Raw genomic sequence first — 12,104 nt, forward strand, 5'->3', positions numbered from 1 at the left:
ACACTGTGAGCTAGTTGGAAAAATTAATCGGCCGTCAGAGTGAGCAGACTCTTCTTGATGCCCCACACCAAGCCTTTTCTCTCACTGTCCGCCATGACTGCTGTTCCGTCTTCCTCACTTTTGGTCGCTCTTCCAGGCAACTCTTTCACCCGTGGCTCCAGGTCTGGTTCCAGTTGCGTTGCACCGTCGTCGCTTCACAGGCACTCGTGGTGGTGGATGTACAGCCTGTGCATCTGGGATGATGGATTGTTGAGGTAAATTGCGTCTTCACACGCTGGAGGGCAGGGGAGGCACTGACATCGTGGCTGTGGGACCTAATCTTCCTCCAGATGAATGGGCTGAAGAGTCGCCAACTGCCAGAACGCTTCACACGGCTGATTCTGGTTGTGCTCGTCGCCTGCGCATCTGACGCCGTTCCCCGTACGGGCCACCAAAAATCTGTAACAGGTACCGTAGCAACGGCACCGTGGTTAACAGATTGACTCCTGTAACACAACCTGTGATGCAGGAGAAAAGGAGGACACGGCTTGTCAGGTTCAAGGATCTTGCAGTAATAAGGTCAAACACAATACAAGACGCTAAACCAGTCGCCCGCCCTCGCCCCCTGCTGGCATTACAGCATACACATTGAATAGGGAAGCCAAACCAATGCACAAGGAAATGCAAAACTCTTGGGGGTACCTTTTTCAAAATAAAATACAATAACTTGTATTCAAAATAAAATAAAATAATTCCTTTTACTCTTATTTCCATAAACACAAATGTGACACTTTTGTGGTCGTCACATTGGCTGTGTGGGCCGTTGTCCTACTGAAAGATGAACCATTGCGCCAGTCTGAGGTCAAGAGCGCTCTGGAGCAGGTTTTCATCCAGGATGTCTCTGTACATTGCTGCATTCATCTTTCCCTCAATCCTGACTAGTCTCCCAGTTCCTGCCTCTGAAAAACATCCCCACAGTATGATGCTGCCACCACCATGCTTCACTATATAGATGGTGCCTGGTTTCCTCCAAGCATGATGCCTGGCATTCACACCAAAGAGTTCAGTCTTTGTCTCATCAGACCAGAGAATTTTGTTTCTCATGGTCTGAGAGTCCTTCAGGTGCCTTTGGCCAAACTCCAGGTGGGCTGCCATATGCTTTTTTACTAAGGAGTGGCTTATGTCTGGCCACTCTACCATACAAGCCTGATTGTTGGATTGCTGCAGTGATGGTTATCCTTCTGGAAGGTTCTCCTCTCTCCACAGAGGAATGCTAGAGCTCTGACAGAGTGACCATCCGGTTCTTGGTCACCTCCCTCTTCTCCCCCAATCGCTCAGTTTAGACAGACGGTCAGCTCTAGGAGGGGTCCTGGTGGATCCGAACCTCTTCCATTTACAGATGATGGAGGCCACTGTGCTCAGTGGGACCTTCAAAGTAGCAGAAATGTTCTTGTACTCTTCCCCAGATTTGTGCCTCCAGGCAATCCATTCTCTGCGGTTTACAGACAATTCTTTTGGCTTCGTGCTTGGTTTGTGCTCTGACATGCACTGTCAACTGTGGGACCTTATATTTAGACAGGTGTGTGTCTTTCCAAATCATGTTCAATCAACTGAATGTACCCCAGGTGGACTTCAATTAAAGCTGTAGAAACAGCTCAAGGATGATCAGTGGAAACAGGATGCACCTGAGCTCAATTTTGAGCTTCATAGCAAAGGCTGTGAATACTTATGTACACGTGATTTTAGTTTTTTAAATTTTTAATAAGTTTGTAAAAATCTCAAAAAACTTTTTCCACATTGTCATTATGGGGTGTTGTGTGTAAAATTTGGAGGGAAAAAAAAAAAGAATTTCATCTATTTTGAAATAAGGCTGTAACATAACAAAATGTAGAAAAAGTGAAGCATTCTGAATACATTCCTGATGCACTGTGACAAGACAGAACAAAAGCAAAACACAAGACTGACAGAACATGCAATAACAGAAATGATGCAGCTAAACAATCAGTGTTCACACCGACTTGGCAGTTGAAAAGAAATTGATGTATAGATTACAATTTCAGACTGAATGAATAAATCAGTGATTGTACTGATGACAGATCCATCATCTAGAGTTCCCACAGCTCACCCCAACCCAGATGTACCTTCAGTCACTCCTCAAGATACTTTGTCACCCAGCAAAGCAAGTTCCTGTGTTAAAAAGTTCCAATATATCTTCCATGCATATTGATAGTACAGTAGATAACTGTAAGAATCGTTCATATCCGGTTACAAGCACCAAAATTTGACTGTGTATACCTATTGGTACATATTGTAGAAAAATAACATTAGCCATTTGAATTTTCAATAGGGGGCCCAGTAGGGGTCAATAGAAGAACTGCATAGGGGTAAAAAAAAATTTTTTCCAATCATATTGAAAGCTATACCACATTATGTGTCTGATCACAAAGATTCCAAAAAGGTATAGTTTGGACTATCTATAACTGAATGTTCTGGAATTATGGGGTAAAAACAGCAAGAATGGTGACAAAGGTCAGTTTCAGTTTGTACAGGGGTCTAAAGTTAAAGTTGCTCCAGTTCTGGTAAAACGTGGTGCAAATTATTGATGGAACTAATAGGATTAACAAATGGAATAGTTCTGACTGTGCTGAATGTTTGGTCTCCAAAATAAACGTCAAACAATGTTGACGTCCATTGGATTCTATGACATGTGACATATGGTACTCTGTAACATGATAACTAAGCATGACACATGGTGCAAACTATTTCTTTTTAAAACCCTACTAACTCAACCAATAATTTGCACCATGTTTTACCTAAACTGGAGCAATTTTAACATCTGACCCCTGTACAAACTGAAACTAACCTTTGTCACCATTCTTGCTGTTTTTACCCCATAACTCCAGAACATTCAGTCACAGATAGTCCAAACTACACCTTTTTTGAATCTTTGTGATCAGACACATAATGTGGTATAGCTTACAATATGATTGGAACATTTTTTTTTTTACCCCTATGCAGTTCTTCAATTGACCCCTACTTGGCCCCCTATTAAAAATTCAAATGGCTAAAGTTATTTTTCTAATATATATACCAAAAGGTATACACAGTCAAACTTTGGTGCTTGTAACCGGATTTGAAGGATTCCTCTGCAAATATTCTGTTATCTGCTGCACTATGATGGGGTACAGCCTTGGGATCAAAGAATGACAGGATCAAAGACCAGAAATCAGGTCAAAGATCAACACCATAGAGATAATCGGGATTAAAATGTAGCAATCAGGATGAAAAAGCTGCAATCAGGAATAAAGATCAACAATCAGGATCCAAGATGTGAGCAATAAGGTCAAAAATAAAAACTTTCACAATGAATAATAAAGTGCTGAAAGGAAAACGTCAACAGTGCCATTCTAGTTATTCTTATTACTGCAGAACTGACCAGATCCTAACGTGCTGAATGCTGCTGATGTGTAAAGTTAATGTATATTTGTAATGAATGCGGCTCGTCCAGCTCTGGAAGCGGCGCACGTACGCGTTGGAGATGTAAGGCTGTGATGGGTGGTCTCTTATTTCCAGTGCTGTGTCCTGGAGGTGACAACTGCAGATTCCCAAATGTGTGTGTAAGACAGAGCGGGTGAGGAGGAGGAGGAGGAGGAGTGAGGGTGGGCTCGGTGGAGGAGTGGAGGGATGGAAGGCGGATGCAGATAAAGCTTTATTCAGTCGCTGTGTTAACATCTAACGCCGATGGGATCTTTACGTGGGTTTTAATTTTGCTGAGCGTGTACTATGATCGGCGTCGTGCACGCGGGCACCACCCCTGCAGCCGGAGCCGTCTCCCTCTGAGCTGTCAATCACATTACGGCGGGATTTCGACATGTGAGTGCGCGGCGCGCGCAGGGCGGATCTGCTCACGAGGTGAAAAAACGCCGGTTAATATGGACGGAAGGTCAGCCGTCATCTCATCGTTCAAGTCACACTGATCAAGGTAAGGCGACGTAATGCCATCAAACCGACGTACGCGCGGCTGGTTTTATTGATTTATTTATTTATTTTTGCACGGAATGGGCGTTCATAGGCCCTCGTGTCCATTTTTGTGCGTCCTCAGCGCAGCGCCTTGTTCAGACCACAGAGGAGGCGAAGATGATGTGCGAGGTGATGCCGACTATCAGTGAGGGAGACTCGGCCGGTCCTCCGAGAGGAACCGGCGGCGTCCCCAACGGCTCAGATCAGGAGGCCAACTTCGAGCAGCTGATGGTCAACATGCTGGATGAGAGGGATAAGCTGCTGGAGTCCCTCCGGGAGACTCAGGAGAACCTCATTCAATCACAAACTAAGCTGCAGGGGGCGCTGCATGAGAGGGACGTGCTCCAGCGGCAGATCAACGCCGCGCTGCCTCAGGTGAGGAGCACAGGTGGACTTCCGGGGGGGGGGGTACACAGCATATAGTGGACAACTGTACACTCTAGGTCATTCAGTATATCAATTTTCCCTTTAACTGATCTGCATCACATTCTTTCTTTCAACTTGTCACATTTTGAGTAAAACCGTTGTGACCGAAGGTCAATGTGTGAAGAGTTGGGTAGCAGGGAAAAGCTAAAGGCTTATCCGAACCCTGAGTTTAACAATACTGCTCTGTCAATGGATGGTGCAGGAGTCAAGCACTGAAATGGCCCACACCTAATTAATGCAAACCAGTCTCATGGCATGTCCTGATGCAGCAGCAAGAAATACACATTAATCTATTGGTTTGTCATATTGTCACGAAAAGTGCAAAATTTTCGTCATGGGAGCACAAATGTATTCTAATTAATTCCGTGAAGGGTGCACATAATTAAAAGTGCAGCGGGGGTCAGGGGTGGTTAGGGATGGGTATTGATAGGATTTTATCGATATCGATACCATTATCGGTTCCACTTATCGAGCCGATTCCTTATCGATACCTCTTGTGAATTTTCTGTGTATTAAAAGTAGGCTTTATAGGTTTTCTATGTCAGCAACATTTTATTGAGTCTTAAAGTAAATAAATATCAAATTAGTCGCTGGATCGTTAAACTCTGTACCTAAATAAACTCTACATGGTGGATGCTTGATCTCTGGACATAAATAGAAATAAACAAAACCTGTAGTTGTTGTCAAAAGCATTTCCTTTCAGACATTATTGGCATCAATGTCTTTCCATACATCTGCGCTGAGCTCAGCTGACTGCGCTGCACGTCAGGATGTAATTCATAAAGAATGTAGGATATCTCATTTTGGGAGGAAAAAAAAACGTTTTAGTCGATTGTACTTTATTGTCTGTATTACAGCGTTTGGAAAGAGGTGTCATTTTATTTAAAGCGGCAATTTGCTTTGAAGTTATTAATTCCGAGCAGACTCTGTCTTGGCAGAGAGTCGCACAGCGTTTGGAGCTGTGCCAACGGAACGAAGGACGATTCTCGTTTCTTGACTGCAACAAGACAAGAGTCCCAGTTTGTGACTTTAATCCACATAAAAGTGACTCACGATTGACATATTTTAATGGCTTTGAGAGGGGTTAAGAAGCGGACTTGTCGCTTCTGAAGAGCAGCGAATCAGTGAACCACCGAGTCAGTGGATCGAAGCATTGCTTTGTAGGTTCATGCTTCAAAGTGGAGTCACGCTGCAGAAACGGTTGATTACAGATCCACTGCAGGGTCTGTAATCAACATAGAGAAATGATCATTTTCCCGACAAACACCCTCAAAAACAACGGCCGCTCTGAAGGACCGATAAGGGAATAGTTAAGCAAAAAGACTATTGACATTGGTGGATCGAATCATTTCTTAATGATACCCAAAAAGAACCGGTTCTCGATATCCAACCCTAGTGGTGGTTATGGTTATGGTTAGGGGAAGGAGCAGGGTTAGTAATAGTGAGTAAAAAAAAAACCCTGTCACGAAAATTTGATAAAAAAAAAAGATTTAAAAATGTGAGAGTGGGCTGAATTAATGACAGGAAGGGGCTACCCAAGTCCTCACCAACCCAGTCTCACAAGTTTTTTTTTCATGCTCCTATCACGAAATGAGTCACATTTTTGTGGCAGCATTTTTTTTTAATCTTACTATTGCTAACTCTCCCCCTAACCATAATCATAACCTAACCCTACCCCTTCCCCTAACCTTAACCATAACCCCCCAGACTCCCCCCCCCCCCCCATCACTTTTCATTTCGTGCTCCCCTCACGGAATGTATTTGAATGAACTCGTGCTCCCATTACGAAAATGTGGCACTTTTCGTGACAGTATCAAGAACCAATAGATTAATGTATATTTCGTGATGTTGAGTCATGAAATGCCGTGAGATATGGTAGGTCATCACATATTGGCTGACCAAGCCAATATGTGTTGAGTTGGGAGCGAGAATGTGTTGTTTGAAACCGGTTCTGGAAGGATGTCTGTGATGAACCTGGAATTTTTTGTTTTGTTTAAACCATGGCTGGATTTTCACTTTTTAAAATTCATTATTTCCATCTTGAACATTGACATGCTTGGTAATCCCTTGTGTTTCTGTGGAACCCCTATGTTGTTGTATATGCCATGACATCGCAGGGAGATTTTCCTACATGGCTGAGGTTGTGTGTAAAATTATACTACAGGTGTTCTGCAGTTGTGTTTGCACATGCACGTGATACAAGTCTGGCTTATTGTATCATCAAATTGTGCGCGAGTATACAAATAATGAATGTTTATGTGTACGAATATTTTCATGAGTTGCTTCAAAATGAGATGAAAAAGTACTTGCGTCTGCTTTCTTCAATCCAGTGAAAAATCACATTTGGAATTTGTCCAGTTCTTCATCTGGTAGTGTTTCTATGGTTAGAGATGTCCCAGAGAACACGGCATACTGGATTTAGCTTACTCGTGTTATGGATGCATTTTTACTCAAAGGTGGTGGAGTTGTTCAGTGGAGCAAAATGTATAGAACCTGGATGAATGATAAATGGGACAACATTGCACGAACAATGACATAAAGCATAGAGTGGACTATTTCTCTATACGGTAGGACAAATAATAAATGCCATGTGACATACAATCCAATCAAATGACGAGGATCTGTTTTGGTGTTATACAAGGATAAATCACATCCAAAGTATAGGCAACTGTGATTGTAACATGCCGGTGTTGCAGACCAAACGGTCCCCCCTAAAAATTGGTCTGCCCTGCCTTCACTGCGCATGTGTTAATAGCCGTGGTTCGCGGATTATCATCTCATTTCTGCTTAAAACGGCCTTGTTTCTGCTTAAAACTGACTTTAAAATGAGTTAAGAAATTTTACCTTGTCAATAATCCCATTAATCTAATCCATTTGATCGCTTTGGGTGAAGAGACTCTGTCTTAGATGAGCAGCTAAGCTCTGAAATGGCCCTTGCGCAGTGGAGGCAGGGCGGACTGATTTTTGGGGCGGACCGTTCGGTCTGCGACACTGGTTTGTCATGGTGACATGCAGTCACCTTTGCGGATACATACGAGGTCTGTCCATAAAGTATCGTACCTTTTTATTTTTTTCAAAAACTATATGGATTTCATTCATATGTTTTTACGTCAGACATGCTTGAACCCTCGTGCGCATGCGTGAGTTTTTCCACGCCTGTCGGTGACGTCATTCGCCTGTGAGCATGCCTTGTGGAAGGAGTGGTCCCGCCCCCTCGTCGGATTTTTATTGTCTGGAAATGGCGGAATGAAAAGGACTTTTTTTCCATCAGAATTTTTTCAGAAGCTGTTAGAGACTGGCACCTAGAAACCATTCGAAAAATTTATCTGGCTTTCAGTGAAAATTTTACGGGCTTCACAGAGAATAAGGACTTTGACATGTCCAGCTCTCCACAAGTTATTTTATACTCACTCGACTGGTAAGCACTGAAAGCCGAGATAGACATGTCCCAACTTGTCCTCTAACACTCCGAAACGGAGGTGTTCCTTTGTCTCGCTTCATCAGCGAATCGGTCGTGACGCGCGAAGCCTCCGCGCGGCTTTCCATGACAAAATCTCTTGTTAAAAGTGAAATCTGCCGGAAAATGGCTGATGTCCAGGTCTTGTGATAACCAGAGAAAGAGCACACGACGGTCTCGTATCCACAGAGCCATCAGCTTAGAAATGATCCAGTGGTTTGTGCCGCATCGTCGCAGCTCGCAGCGCGGTGCACCGACCGTCCTTAAAGGGGTCCTTAAAGCTGTAGCTGTGAAGCCCGTAAAATTTTCACTGAAAGCCAGATAAATTTTTCGAATGGTTTCTGGGTGCCAGTCTCTAACAGCTTCTGAAAAAATTCTGATGGAAAAAAAGTCCTTTTCATTTCGCCATTTCCAGACAATGAAAATCCGACGAGGGGGCAGGACCACTCCTTCCACAAGGCGTGCTCACAGGCGAATGACGTCACTGACAGGCGTGGAAAAACTCACGCATGCGCATGAGGGTTCAAGCATGTCTGACGTAAAAACATATGAATGAAATCCATATAGTTTTTAAAAAAAATAAAAAGGACCGTTAATTTATGGACAGACCACGTATCTGTGAAAGTGAGAATGGGACTTTAGGTTGAGTCTACTATGATATTTTTAGAGGAAACCTGGTAAACCGATACCTAAAGGCCTGGTTACACGGCACTTAACGAGGTGCAAGGAAGCCCAAATGAAACAAGAAATCTGGACTTTCGTTGACTTTCGTTGGCATCATTTAACCTTCACACAGCTTCATCCCTGCAGCTTGCACTTCATCAGGATTTCTAAACTGTCGAAAAAATTTGAACAAATGCCACTGAAAACCTCAGTTTGTTTGTATTTTGTTTTGCTGTCATTCTTGATGGTTTCTTGTCATTTGTTTAGTTTTTGTAATGTTAGGGCTCCTTCACACATAGTGCAAATTTGGTCGAAGTGCGCACAAAGTGAGCATGAAGCAGGAATTGTATTCAAAACGTTTGTCTAAGTGCCCCACGACTGTGGAGTTGCTGAGTGCACATGTGATGTGCCAGAGTGTCGGCTCCCCCCTCACAACATGTGTGCGTGTGTTGCGCGCTCCCCCCGCTCTCCCCCACAACACGTGTATGCGTGTGGTTTGTGTGCCTCCCCGGTGAGATGCAGAGTGACACCTTGGTCTGTGCGCTGAACGGACGGAGCATAGCAGCTGTTGACATTCTGGTCCTGGACATCAGAGCTGCAGAACACGCACTGTGCTTTGGCGGACACATGCATGTGTATGCTTGCTGTCCTCACGTCAAAATACATGAAAACATACATCGCTTGTGCGACGGGCTAGAGAGCATGCACATTGACAGGCTGTTCCAGGTGGACCGGACCGCCAGTTCATGTGGACATGCAGCAGGCGATCTGAATGTTACGTTTGTCTGATAGGACAGTGAGTGGCGCACTGCAGGACCATATGACAGGCCAACAGTACAACAAATACGCCACTTTCAGTCACATATCAGCAGAAATACACCATACCATATGCCGTTTGGTCAGTTATCACAACGCTTTAGAAAATACATTTATTTGCTTGTTGATTTTAACCATTTCACGCTCCTGTTATGAGACAGTGGTTGTGGCGCAGTGGTAAAGTTTCTGTCTGGTAATCAGAGCATGCAGGTTCAACTCCCAGGAGTGGCATTTTTTTATTTATTTAACCAGGGCTATTTAACCGTGGGGCTCTGTGTTGCTTCCCGATCAACCGAGTGATCTTCACTAATTATACAGCTGTTTTTTATTTTATTTTCTTCCACATCAGCAGCGCAATGTGGTGCAGTTCCTCCCACAGTGCGAGCAGCTGCAGCAGCTTGCACTGTGTTCCTGCTCGAAAGACACCGGCGCGTACATGAACAGTTGCACCGGGATTGTACACGCCTGCCCGTTGGCGCGATGTTTCATGGTGCGCTAATTCAAACTGTTTCGCCATAATTCAACCAAATGTGCACTATGTGTGAAGGGGCCCTTAGCGTTTAGTTCGACTTCATTCGACCAACTGAACATTTTCATACCGTGCAAAAGCCGGTTTGTGAGCGCTGCTGTGGAGGAGAGATGCAGCTCCTCTGCTGGCAGTACTGGTGTGTGGTGTGGAGCTTCTGCCGCTGCATGTGATGGGGCGAGTGTGGCTGCTGTAAAAAAAAAGGCAGAGAGAGAGAGAAAGAGAAAGAGAGACAGCGCTATCTCTCTCTCCTTCTCTCCTTCTGTCTTGCTCTCAATGCTGAAACAAGAATCTTTAAGTTTGCTTGTGAGTTTAAATGGTAATATTTTCTACTTTTTTCGGGGGGGGGGGGGGGGGGGAGGACACAGAAGCACTCTGAACTTTACGATCTGATGTTCCCAGCCCTGACAAGGAAGCAGTGTGTCCCGCTGTATATGTTCGATCTGGAAACGTGAGTGCCTTTTGCTTTACCGATTTGAGAACAGAGCGCATTTCTGCAATGAAAAAAAAAATTGGCATGTTTGGAGTGTATATTATTTTGGTGGAGTATTTAGCATGTGTGGTTAGTGTAGTGGTGTTTTTTTTTTTTTTTTTAGTAAAAATGAGACGTCTTGTGAATGTTGAGCAAGTGCTTCAGTTTTTTTTTTTTTTCTTAATTGGAGCAAGACGGTGTGCGCAGAGTGTCATCAGAGTCTGAACCAGACAGGATTCTGATGATGAAGGAGATGATCCCTCTTGTTTTCTGCACAAGCAACCAGAGCAGGTGAATCCACCGATGTGCACACAGATCTCCACAGTGGGTTGGATCGCGTGCAAAGGCTGCATACACCACGGTGGCGTGAATAATGCCGCATTGCATCCTTATGCCGCGTTCACACCGGACGACATGTGAGCGACAGCGGCGACAGGTTGCCATGTAATCCCTATGGAAGGATGCGTTGTAGTGCCACAAAAGTCCAAGCCACGCAACGCGACGCGATGGATGCGAATGAAGCAATTGGCGCGTTTGTGGCGCGATATTGCGTCGCGTTGCCCTCCTCCCCAAGTTGAAAAATCTGAACTTTTTCGTCTTGTCGCGTCGCGATGACCAATCAGGGACTGGATATGTAGTGACGTGGAGATGTCTGGAGTTTATACTTGATGTGGACGTGTCCTGTCTCTGGCAGCCAGCCTGTGAGCAGGACTTATGTCCCTTTTGTCCTTTATTTCACAATTATGACAGAGTTTGAGGGGAGAGCGAGCAGCAGTACCGCAGCAGCGGCAGCAGCCATTTTTTTTTCACGTGCGAGTGCGAATGAATCGTCCGTGAAGATAATTTTATTAACTACATAGATGTATAACAAAACAAATGGTGACTGGTTTATAATGAATGAATGAATGAATGAATGAAAATGAATGAATGAATGAAAACTGTTTATTTCGAACATTTGATACAACAACAATTACAAGATAGATCTGTAAAGACAACAACAAAAAAGTTCCTACTGTGTACCCAACATGTCCGAAAAGGGGTAGGGTGAAGCATCAGCTTATTTATCCCTACCCCTTCTTCCCCACAACCAGTAATACCCTTTGCCACATATACACATAGATTCCTACACACCTAAACCGATATCAATATATATATATATACATATACATACACACATATATATATATATATATATATATATATATATATATATATATATATATATATATATATATATATATATATACATATACATATATACACATATATATACACAAACATAAATATACACCTACACATACCTACTTACATACAAAATACTATATATTTACAAGCCGAAGCAAAAAAACAAAAACACCCTAACCCTCATTACCCTTCCTCCTCCCTATACCCAGAAAAAAACATATTTTTGTACCGCTGTTTGAACTGGTTCATGCTTGGACATTGCTTGAGCCCCACTCCCAATCTGTTCCACATCCTCACCCCACAGACAGAAATACAGAAACCTTTTAATGTTGTTCGTGCCCACTGATGCTTTAAATTCAATTTCCCCCTCAGACTGTAATCCCCTGATCTGTTAAAAAACATATTTTTAATATTTGCTGGAAGTAAATTGTTTATTGCTTTATACACAATTTGTACTGTTTGAAAATGAACCAAGTCTGTGAATTTTAAGAATTTGGATTGTAAAAATAGTGGATTTGTATGATCTCTATAGCCAGTATTATGAATAATTCTTATAGCTC

At 43.4% G+C, this 12,104-nt stretch overlaps 1 protein-coding gene across 5 annotated transcripts in view; it reads left to right on the forward strand.

Annotated features, from left to right (window-relative positions):
• Nucleotides 1–3,620: 3,620 nt before the first annotated feature.
• The window catches only part of ppfia4 (PTPRF interacting protein alpha 4), a 289,705-nt gene continuing 281,221 nt past the window's right edge, over nt 3,621–12,104 (forward strand). For 4 of the 5 annotated variants that reach the window (XM_034166935.1, XM_034166936.1, XM_034166937.1 and 1 more), the window contains exons 1-2: nt 3,624–3,961; nt 4,082–4,374. In XM_034166935.1, coding sequence (XP_034022826.1) covers nt 4,117–4,374 — 258 coding nt within the window. In that variant the 5' untranslated portion in view covers nt 3,624–3,961; nt 4,082–4,116. Of the gene's footprint in view, nt 3,962–4,081; nt 4,375–12,104 lie in introns of all 5 variants that reach the window. The other variant, XM_034166938.1, reaches the window with a different exon arrangement.

This window comes from Thalassophryne amazonica, chromosome 3, assembly GCF_902500255.1.
Source record: "Thalassophryne amazonica chromosome 3, fThaAma1.1, whole genome shotgun sequence".
NCBI lineage: Eukaryota > Metazoa > Chordata > Actinopteri > Batrachoidiformes > Batrachoididae > Thalassophryne > Thalassophryne amazonica.